Source organism: Pseudochaenichthys georgianus, chromosome 16 (assembly GCF_902827115.2).
Source record: "Pseudochaenichthys georgianus chromosome 16, fPseGeo1.2, whole genome shotgun sequence".
NCBI lineage: Eukaryota > Metazoa > Chordata > Actinopteri > Perciformes > Channichthyidae > Pseudochaenichthys > Pseudochaenichthys georgianus.
The window spans coordinates 35,854,427-35,865,141 of record NC_047518.2 but is presented as its reverse complement, the minus strand read 5'-3'; the positions used below and the strand labels follow the sequence as shown (position 1 = coordinate 35,865,141).

Below are 10,715 nucleotides of genomic sequence, written 5' to 3'. Positions count from 1 at the left end.
TTAAATAGGCTACTTGAGGTTCGGTGGGGAAGGCCTTCATCAAACAGCCACCGCACCAAACTGCTAGTGACAATGATCCAGCAGCTGCCTCTTTAGACTCAGCTGCTCCCCAGCGCCCTCCCTGATGGGATGTGAGGCCTTGGGTTCTCTGAGCAACCTCTGAGGGCAGCGCTGTGGCATCAAGGGCCTGTTTTGATGGGGGTCGCTCCTAAATCTTGTCATCTCCCATCGGAATAGCTGAGAGGTTGCCCGGCTTTGACAGCTCCGGGGGGGGGGGGAAGACAAGAAACAGTCTTTGCTGTGGGTTTGTTACGTGGCCTTTCATTAATGTAGCCTACTGCCATACGAGAGCAGCTGTGTGAAGTGAGCCTGTTGCCGAGCAGATAAAGATGGCTCAATGTGAGAGGAGGGGGTGTGTGTGAGCAGAAACACTGAGCAGAGGTTGCGCTTTGATGGTTGTAGTGTATGTAACTGTGGCGGTGGTGGTCTTATCTGGTGTGGGGCTCCCAAGTGTGATCCAGTGTTGACCCCCCCCTATCTTTAAAAGGAGGTGGAGCGGGCGCACTTGCCATTCTGAAACCTTTGCAGGATTCCTCGGAGTCTTCGAGTGCTGAGATGTATGTCTGAAACAACAGTGAGGCTGGCTGCATTTCATTAACACAAAGGACTGACGGCGTGCCCACGATCCTCAACAGGATGTGGTTAGTTCTCTGTTTTTTTATTTTTATGTGACCCTTAACAAGAAGTTATTCACCTTTACCCGGTGAAGAGGAGAGTAAGAATAGTCGTGGATCGTGACACCTCCAATGTCACATCAGCACACTTCCAGACTGAGGAGATAATACTCTATCTGCTATCAAAGTGGCATGAAAACAGGAGGGGGGGGGGGGGACTTCTACGTAAACTAGGCTACTACCCCAGGACTCCCACCAGTAACATTAACTGCCATAATAATAACTGACCAGTAGCAGCTTTCGGATCACCCTTCCCAACCACAAATGTAACTCCTTCATTTCCTTCCAATCCTTTTTCCTGTGTGATTTTCTTTTTCAGACTCTTGACAATAATGCGCCTGTAGCTGTGCACTGCCTGGCCGACACCTCCCTAAAAATAGTGCCCACTAATCCTCAAGTCCCCTCGCAGAAGTACCGCACATTACCTAGGCTTGACTAGCACCTCGACAGCCTCACAGTCTACAGAGAATGGGAATTTTAAATAAATATTTTATTTTTTTATTTAGGCATTTACATTTTCCTGTGAACAATGGCCGCTGTATCAGACTTCAGAGTAGGCATGAATCCAGAGATATTTAATATGTCGATCACCAGCACCCTGCAGGGCTGCACCCTCTGGTGGGGTTGACGAATACAGCTTTTAACAGCATGTGTACATATGTAGTAGCAAAGCAGCAGTGAGATGGTTAAAAAAGGAAAATGTGTCAGCGGGGGTTTACATTGTTACATGGAAGCTTTGAAATACATTTGGCTGTTGCTGGTTCAAACTGTGAGCGATATGTGTTGATATATTTGCCAATCTTATGGTCATAATTCCCCAATATTTTACACATCATTTCCAGTAAGGCAGTCTGCAAAATAAGCCCGGTGGTTCAGCAAAACCTAGACAGCATTTGAAGGCTAATTTGTAAGGAAAATAGCATTGTAGAAATAAATAAAATAGCACCATTTTAATCATGTTAATAACTTAAGAAAATGCAGTTCTCACTTACTTTAAATCTTTCTCACACGCTTGTCAAGTCTCCTCATTAATGAAGCTTAGCAAGTCATCCTTTTCCGTCTCCGTTTCATTTTGATGAAAGCATTTCCTCTCAAAGCTAGTTAGCTAAAACACACTTTGCACTCAGAGCTTTTCACTGCATGGTGCGTAAATGTTATGTAGCGCATTGGGAGTTTGTGTGTGTGTGTACATCACAGGTCTCAGGTAACTGTAGCCCCCTCGTCCTATTGGGATCCATAACTGTTACATTTTACAAGTGGCTATAAGTCACTTCAATCACATAATTTATACATGATGATCAGTGTGGCATGACATAAATCGTCGTGTGTAACGCACTTGAGCTGCCTGGAAGGCTTGAAACTGTATGCCAGGTCTCCTTCTAGCAAACTGGTATATAGTAAAAGGGGTCAGCAGTTAGAGAAACATCTACCCCCTGTAGAGACTCTGTAAAAGGAGACCCAAAGTGAAATGGACATCTGAGCCAAGTCCTATGCCTTGTCCATTAACTGAAAGGCCCTCTGGTATCATCTCTCAATCGGTTTTCCTGCGGTTAGAATGCACAACGCCGTCCGAGACTATCCGTGGGAGATGTTCACATTGAAAAGTCACATTATTATTGAGCCTTGTGAGTAAACGAGGCAAAATGTAGTGCAAAACATTCCCACACTGTCAAATTAATAACAATGAGGATCAATACCCACGCCTGTTTTAGATGACAGGACATGGTTAACACTGAATTCAGAACATCTGTATCCTGTTATTTTGTACCACAAATAATCTCTGAATCCATCAGGTGTTATTCAAAACAAATGGAGAGACGGCAGACTGGACAGTTTGCCTTTAATAAGACTTCGAGAGCTCCTTGTAACGCACATCAAAAATAATTATAGCATATACACGCACCAGCATTTCAAATACACGACTCCATGAAATCTCATTTTAGAATGAGAGAAAACTTTTTCATTTGGTACATGAGAAAAGAAAACCGATTTAACTGTTTTAAGAGTGGAGTAGATTCGTCGGGATTTGAACTTAAATGACTTCTGGTTACTTGATAGTGAGGGTTGCACACATTTTTACATCCAGTTCTGTGTACAATCAATCATAGCTGAGGTTTGCACAGACAGTATTACTACACACAGTAAGAAGCTGTTGCATGGGAACTTGCATTTTTAAATCTTTTCCAGATTTTTCATTGTAACTTTACAAAAACGGTTGGCTTTTTACAGACCAGGATGCACGACACCTGGGTTTCATTTAAAGAGCCACTCGGAGCGGAGTAGCATTAAAATGACTCCCTTCATACGACTTTAATCTACAGACGAGTCCCTCCTTAGTCCATCACACAAGTTCATTTACATTATTCACAAGAATGTACCCAGTCTTTTATATTTCTCTTTCAGTTAAATAACTAAAGAACAAAGAAAAAACACTTCAGCCTATAGTAATCATTACTCAGGATGATACAGTTGAGGGAATGGGTTCCACTTAAGATATTTTGCAAATGTTAACAGTGATGCACCTGTGTTGCATGCGGCAACTCCTTTCATCCCATTTAGTCTTTTGCATCCCAATGCTTGGTATGTGTTTGTTTTAGGGGCGTATAAAAGGTTTGTCATGGGGCTCCCCATGCGAGCGTTGGCAGGGCGACGGAAAGGTCAGCGGCCATAGCGACGAGCACTTCCACACTGGAGCATATCACAGGACCTCTGAAGGGGACACAGAGGAAAGGGTTAAAGGTCAGCATTATATGAAGATGTATCAACACATGCCAGCAGAGTAACACTGTTTGATACGAGTCTGTAAACCTCAGACCTGGTGACAATACCAAATGCTAAAGGATGTCTAACATGCTGCATGAACTCGTCATCAGCGGCTGTATGTTTACATGTGGGTAATGGAAAGGCCTTAAGTTGTTTAGTTTAATGCAGCCCATGTGATGATGCTAATTGTAACAGATTTATTTGACTGACGGCGCCACATGTGAGGCAAGCGCGGCCATCCTCTTCAGTCTGAACATTCAAATAAACCCTCAAATAAATTGACGACCCAAAGGAATTACATTAAATCAGTCTCGCATTTCAATAAAACTTAATCGTATCCCTCATCATAAATGTACCCCCGGGTCAAAGGCGTCTCACGTATCCAACATTTACAAGAGTGAAAATGAGAAGAGGGAACTCTTTTTATGGAAGAGTTAGGGGGGGGGGGGGTTGAGTGAAGAGCGATATGCTGCTCAATTGCTCCGGGGTCCTGTTTCTAACCCCTAGCAGTGTGGATAGGGTCTCCTCATCGCCTCGGCTATTCTAGGAATTCCTCACTGAGTTCAAGCCAAAGTCAGTGGGGCTGCGGAATAAAAGCTGTCCCCATTATAAAGACACCCCACTTCTCTCCACCCTGGAGTGAAAATGGAGTGTCCATGCCACACCAGGGGGGACCCCCCTCTCTGGGGAGACGACCTGCACGTCCATGCAGCACAAGTTCAGGTTCGCTGTCGTTGTGCCAAAGACCACAGCACTTAGTTTGGTGCCTTGTCCCACAGTCTTTATTTGGTAATGTTAACATGGCCAAGCATAAAATCACCGCAGGGCAAAAAAGCACACATGCCGTTTCTAAATAAGCCGGGGCTTCATCTGCTGCTTCTTTACATTTAGTGCATAATGTGTACTTACTAAACCAGACCCTTCAACTCAAAAGGTGGCTGTTAGAATACTTACAGTAAAGACACAGAATGTTATCAAGTTTTTGTGCGAATTTTGTATTTTAATCATGTTTTGGGAATTTGCCCCTGAGTAGATCAAAGAAGCCCTTTTCTGTTTTCTGACACCTTGGCCAAAGCAAGTCCCTTTCTAAGCTGTACCTTGAACAAGCCATGCCTTTATTCTCTTTGAGGCTACTGAAAGCACGTTATTAAAGTTCTGTTGGAAGCTTATGCTAATCTAGTTTGACTAAAATACTGTTGCTAGATTATTATTTTTTTCAAGTTCTTTGCCAGTTCTGTACATTTGACTTTTTTCTCCAAGTGAGGGCTGAGATCGAAAACAATTTCAAGTGTAAAGCCGCTTAGCTTAGCATAAAACTGAAAACAGCTTTATTGGCCAAAATTCATTGGAAAGCAACCATACATTAAAATAATGAACATGTTGCGCTGCTATGGACAGTCGTGCACTAATGTACATTCTCAAAGATATTGAAGTGACTGTTATTTTTGTAGATATTGATTGTTGTGCTTTTATTTAGGTCTTAATGTGTGCGTATGTATAAATGTATCTTTGATTGTGTATATATATAGGTATATACATATTTGCATACATATTTTTATATATATTTGTTTTTATATTCGGGATTGTGGGAAACTGTATTTCAATCTCTCCGTCTGTTCACACAAACTGAAAGATTGACAATAAAGTTGACTTTGATGTTATTTTTAAACCTGAACCGTGGAAAAACATAATGTTAATTATGACTTTGACATCATGTTTGTATTATGGCCCGTCTTGTGTGTTGTAAAGCACTTTGTACCTGCAACATGCTGTGGCTTCATGGGGCCGGTCTTCTTCATGAATGACTCCTCACTATCAAACGTGAGGATGGGCTCGGGGGCCATGCTGCTCTCAGAGTTATCCCGAGCTCCATTGGTGGAGTTGCCATGATTTGCGAGCTGGATGATATCTTCATAGTGGGCAGTGTCTCCTTTCGAGGACAGACCATTTTCATGTCTCGAGGGCTGGACCCCATTGACCACTTGCACTGAGGGGCTGCTGGAGAGGGGACACACAAAGCACAATATGGTTTGGGTTATGATGGGTCGGAGTGACTCGTGCAACAAATGAGTCATTCCACCACCGTCCCTTCACAGGAGTCTTGGAAGCTACCCCGAGATGCGTCGTTAAAATACAAAGAGTAAACACTTTAAGAAACTAAATATCTCCCAGTATTTCAACTGTTTACTGTGCTCTGAATCGTGTGGCGACTTGTGTGTTACCTTGAAGTTTACAACATTTCCTGCAAAGTTGATTGTAGATTTCTCTGGCACTCAAGTTGTATACTGTTCGTGGTGGTCTTGTTTCAACTTGAGCACAAAGAAACATTTAAATCCACAATAAATATCACTAGTTTACCTTTCTTTGATGTTGGTCTGTCCATTTTCTGTGTTGTTATTGGACAGGTTGGCCTCTGGCTTTGGCTGATACTCAGCAGCTGCTAGAGGGAAACAAAGTAAAACAGCTATTAAGCATCAGACAATACCCTGCAGGATCAAGCCTAAACTGTGTCAGGCTAATGGTAAAAGGAAGGAAAGGGGTGCCAAATGTTCCTGGGCTGTCCTTCCTGTGTGTCCCAGATCCCCCTTAACTCTGCTCTACTGAGGACATGGCTGTGGTCGGGAGAGTTTCTACACCCCTGACTGGATTAAGGCCCGCCTGCCAGGCCTCCGACCACATCAGTGGCTCGCTAATGTCTTCCTGCCACAAACAGCATATATCCCAGACCACATTGATTCCCTTCTTCTTACTAATATCCTGTATGTGACTTGGAAGCTAACAAGAGGATGGTGTGCAAGTGATTTATATATTTGTGTATATCTGTTTGCAGCTGCTTTGAAATTTATATACTCATAATGTAATAACTATTTTATTTTTTCAACAGGATGAGTGAGGGTAGAATTACGTTACATTCAATATTTCATGACACCAATAAATTAATTGGCAACACAATTTGACTTAAATGAGATGGTACCAATTAATACTTCCTCCCCACTCATTTTTTCAAAACACTGACAAAACCTTTTCCCTTCCCAAACTTCCCAAACTGACAACACTCTCACACACACGACAAATTGATATATTATTCATATCTCACACTGCACTGTAACTTTTATTCATGTACCTTTGTTATTCATGTATTATTATCTTTGCTTTTAAATGCAATTTTATCACAAGTTTCTGCTGCACTATTTCTTAATGTCTTTCATTTTGGTAAAGCACTTTGAATTGTGTTGAAAGGTGCTATATAAATAAACTTGCTTTAATTAAAGAAAAAATATTTGTTCCACAACTGGTAGTGATAGGAATGATGCCTCAGCTTCCTTATATTAACACTTGTGTCCACAGCACATGTCTGATAACTGCAGCAGGCTGTTTCCATGATCCCACTCCTCCTCTCTTACTCTCTCAGTCCCACTGCTTGGACAACAGACCACACATGGGTCCTATTGTGCAGAGAAGAAGAACTTAAACTGCAGCTGTGCAGGATATGAAGCAGTGATATCATCAAATGCTGTAGTACCAAAAGTTCAGATGCGTGGAGGACTCGCATGGGAAATGAGAACAAGGAAGAGATAGGAGACAATCGACTGTTATGTGTCAGGAAGAACTATCATATACGTGGGATATGAAACATTTTCATCTACAATAATTAAATAGTTAAACTTTTAGAAATACACTTCTTAGTCCAGCTTCAAAGCATCCACTCTCCCCTGCACAGCGTACACACTAATGGGAAATCACTTGAGGCAATTACTGTAGACGATTGCTTCGGATGAAAGGCTTGTAGTGGGTAATGATTTCCTTCCATTACTTAAGGATTTTTCTTAAGCGGGTGGATTGGTTGCTGACTGATGCTCTTCTTACCTTTGCTGCTCTCTGCCTCTTTGTCGTTGACGTGTGTGGGAGGCGAGGACTTTGTCTCCTTCTGTGAAGATGGGGGATCATGTCAGTCATTTCCATTGCTAAGTCCAGTTTTGGCAAGTTGTGTTGGTTAGAAAAAGAAAAGACTACCTTGTCATCTGTCTTGCGTGTCCTCTTCATGATCTCGTCCAGACGCTGATGAACACAAAAAAGAGAGGAAGGAATAAGTCTCAGGGAAATGCCACAGAGAAAGAAAGCCAATAACAGAACTGTTTTGTATTTTTGTAAAAACATTTTGTCCTGGGGACTCGGGACACCAAGGGATCAGGACAGATGTGTTTTAAAATGTAGAGAAAAACACTTTAAGTTGTTACAAATGTGATATTTGAGGTCAAGTGGACGACACTGAGCACACACACCTTGTTTCACATTTCGTTGTGCATTGCTTCTATGGATTGAATTGAATGCACCAAGTCAAACCTGAGGCTCTTGTGTAGGTGGAGGGCTGTGTCAATAATCATGAAGCAGCACGTGTGTGTTCAGCTGGAACAACAGCGTGAAGGTCCGGCAGTGAACAGTAGGGATGGAGCAGGTTGCCTCCACTGTGCTTTTATCAAACGCACTGTATGCAGGTCAGTTGTATTCACAGAACGCAGACGTGTGATGCGACCCTCACCTCTGAGGACACTGTTAGCTTGGGACACCATAACTGCAGCTCATAAGTGAATCATTGTGTAGATCCAAGATTCATGGACAGCTCGCATGCATGGCTTTGGCATCGAGTTGGGCTTCAACACTGAGAACTAAAGGTTCTTCTTTGTCCAAAAATGTGCCGAGTTGCTTCTCAGGCTACTTGAAACCACATGTGCCTGGTGATAACAAACTCGTTTTATTGTCAGTCCGTTCTGGTGGTAGCACAGTGTGGCACAGTACAAAGCAGTCTTTTGGCGCAGAGGACATGCTGTTCCTGCGGGTCTGTTCCGGCTCAGAGCCAGGCTCGGGTTGGCTGAGCTAGATCTGGCACGCCTCGATAAGAGCCGCTCTCACATGGAGAGAAGATGAGGAGGGGGGAAAAGAAAGGCTTAGCCCGCATGCAGAGGCCTTCTGGAGATGTGGGTGGTATACTTGACGGTCATGAGTACACACGCATATATCAGCACACATCCACACCCAGATGACTGGCACAGGGAGTTCTTCATTGTTATTAGTGTTTATATATAGCTCCATGCTCGGCACGCTGACAACCTTTCCAGCATAAGCCAGAAACATCATTCATCTCGGTTTCAGAGAAAGGCAGACTACAGAATGAACTTACCCCAGAATATAATACCTCTGATTATGTAATCCATTATTCAATAAGCTCTCCTTCTAACGGTGTGTTACTCTGAGAGCAGGAATGAGGCCGTTTTCCCAAAAGGTTCAAATGTTTGAAAGTTGCTGTTTTTTGGCCATGGGTGACTTCAAAACCTTGCAGATAGACAATGGTGGCAGGCCAGATGTGGTGCCCTACCTTTTTCCTCTCCAGCCTCTCCTGCTCCTCCTTCTGGAAGTGTTTCTCCCTCTCCAGACGCTGCTTCTCCGCCTCCTCCCGGGCTTTAGCTTCAGCCTCTTCTTTCTGAAGCACACAGGCGACATTCCAACCACATTTTTAATGCCGGCAGAAGGGGGAAAAAAACTCAGCCAAAGTGACATGCCTTTAACGTAACAAGGGTGTGGTTGCTCTCTGCAATTATTGTTTACAACCACAAGGGGGATATTTTCCTATACCTTCGAGCCAAAAAAGATCTAATTCCAACATTTACAGCCTGGTGAGGACAATTCAAAGCGAAACACAATACTTGAGCCTTTGCATAATTATAATCAGATCATGTTTAACCACAAATGCTATTATTGTGAAAGACCACAAGGGGGTGGTAAAGCGTAAGCGCGAGATACCACAGAGATAAGACAGTGCCGGCGCTGATCATGTTACACGATAAGCAAATGTTGTGATGAACGGCCAATTCCTTTTTCAGTGGATATCAGTTTCTACTAATTAAGTATTAATCTCCTCTGCTTCCCCGGCAACACCAACACACAGTCACTAGTGTTTATAATGGCTATTTGACAAACTGAGAAATACAAAGGGCCCTTTCTTTGAAGCTACCTGCTCATTAGTCCTGACTGAGTCATATTTGCCCTTAAAGGAAAACAACATCCCGCTGACGTAGAGAATACTGGACAGGAGCAGCCTGTTCTAAAAAGGTCAGAGTGAGGTGAGCAGCTGAACTGAAACGGTAAACAAGTGACTCTTAAAAACACCACTAACGTTGTTTGCCAAAGATAGCGGAGCGTATCATTCTGTGGTGTGATGGAAAGTGCCTTGTCATGATGTAGAAGGGAATGTGTGTTGACCTTTACTCAAAAGGTGTAATACATGTCACAGTAGTGCTTAATGGTGCTTGTCGCTTTGAGTATGGGCTTTATGTACTTGCATTCTCCTTCTTATCTGACTAACTAGACCACTGAACCAAGTTTACACCTCACTTACTATTTCTTTCCAGCTTTCTCTGCATGCTAAGTGTTGACAGTCAACAATATACCTGTTTCTGCAGGCGCAGGTTCTCCTCCTGCTCGGCGTTGGCCCTCTCCTCAGCCTCCTTCTCGTCCAGCAGCTGCTGAGCGTCGTCCCTCTTTCGCTGCTCCACGGCCATGGCGCGGGCCTCCTCCTCCCTGAGTCGATTCTCCTCTACCTCCCTCGCCATTCTCTCTTCTCTCAGGATCCTAAGGAATGTGGGCATAAAGCTGAGGTTAAGTATGTTCCACTAGATCCTGTGCCAAACCCTTCGAATGTGGTAAACAATCAGAACATGTAAATGATTCCATTGACGTGTACTGATGACCTCTTTAGTTTACATCCCTGCTAAGTTGGCTTTAAAGCAGAACCCACCGGAGAGCAAACCGTTTCTAGAGATGGAATCAACTGGAAGTAAGAGCGCCAACGGCAGATCGCATCAGTTCTCAAGCTGTAAATAGGGACTTGCTGTGGTTAGACTCAGCCAACAGGCTATCCAATTCTTCATGCTCTCACACATCACAGCCAGTATTGAGTGAGCTCTCATTCTGACATACGTGTGCTGCGTTAGTGCGTGGAGCCTTCCTGTTTAGTGTTGCACACGTGTTTTCATTTTTACACGGGAAATACTTATATGTACTCAGTGCGGTTTGTTTGGTAGGATACAAAAAAGCTACAGCAGAATATTCTACATCAATAAATCTCTTTTACAAATATTTAGTTACAACCACAGCAAAGACTGTGGACAGCATTTGTCCAAAAGCCCTATATTTGAGGATTATATGGCAAATGTGAATTGT

General features: G+C 43.2%; 1 protein-coding gene across 6 annotated transcripts in view; it reads right to left on the bottom strand.

The window, feature by feature from the left end:
- Nucleotides 1-2,557: 2,557 nt before the first annotated feature.
- The window catches only part of map7d1a (MAP7 domain containing 1a), a 42,912-nt gene continuing 34,754 nt past the window's right edge, over nt 2,558-10,715 (bottom strand). For 4 of the 6 annotated variants that reach the window (XM_034103041.2, XM_034103045.2, XM_034103044.2 and 1 more), the window contains 7 exons: nt 9,944-10,124; nt 8,872-8,976; nt 7,512-7,556; nt 7,365-7,425; nt 5,856-5,937; nt 5,257-5,495; nt 2,558-3,443 (listed from right to left, as the gene is read on the bottom strand). In XM_034103041.2, coding sequence (XP_033958932.1) covers nt 3,433-3,443; nt 5,257-5,495; nt 5,856-5,937; nt 7,365-7,425; nt 7,512-7,556; nt 8,872-8,976; nt 9,944-10,124 — 724 coding nt within the window. In that variant the 3' untranslated portion in view covers nt 2,558-3,432. The remainder of the gene's footprint in view (nt 3,444-5,256; nt 5,496-5,855; nt 5,938-7,364; nt 7,426-7,511; nt 7,557-8,871; nt 8,977-9,943; nt 10,125-10,715) is intronic. The other 2 variants (XM_034103042.2, XM_034103043.2) reach the window with 2 other exon arrangements.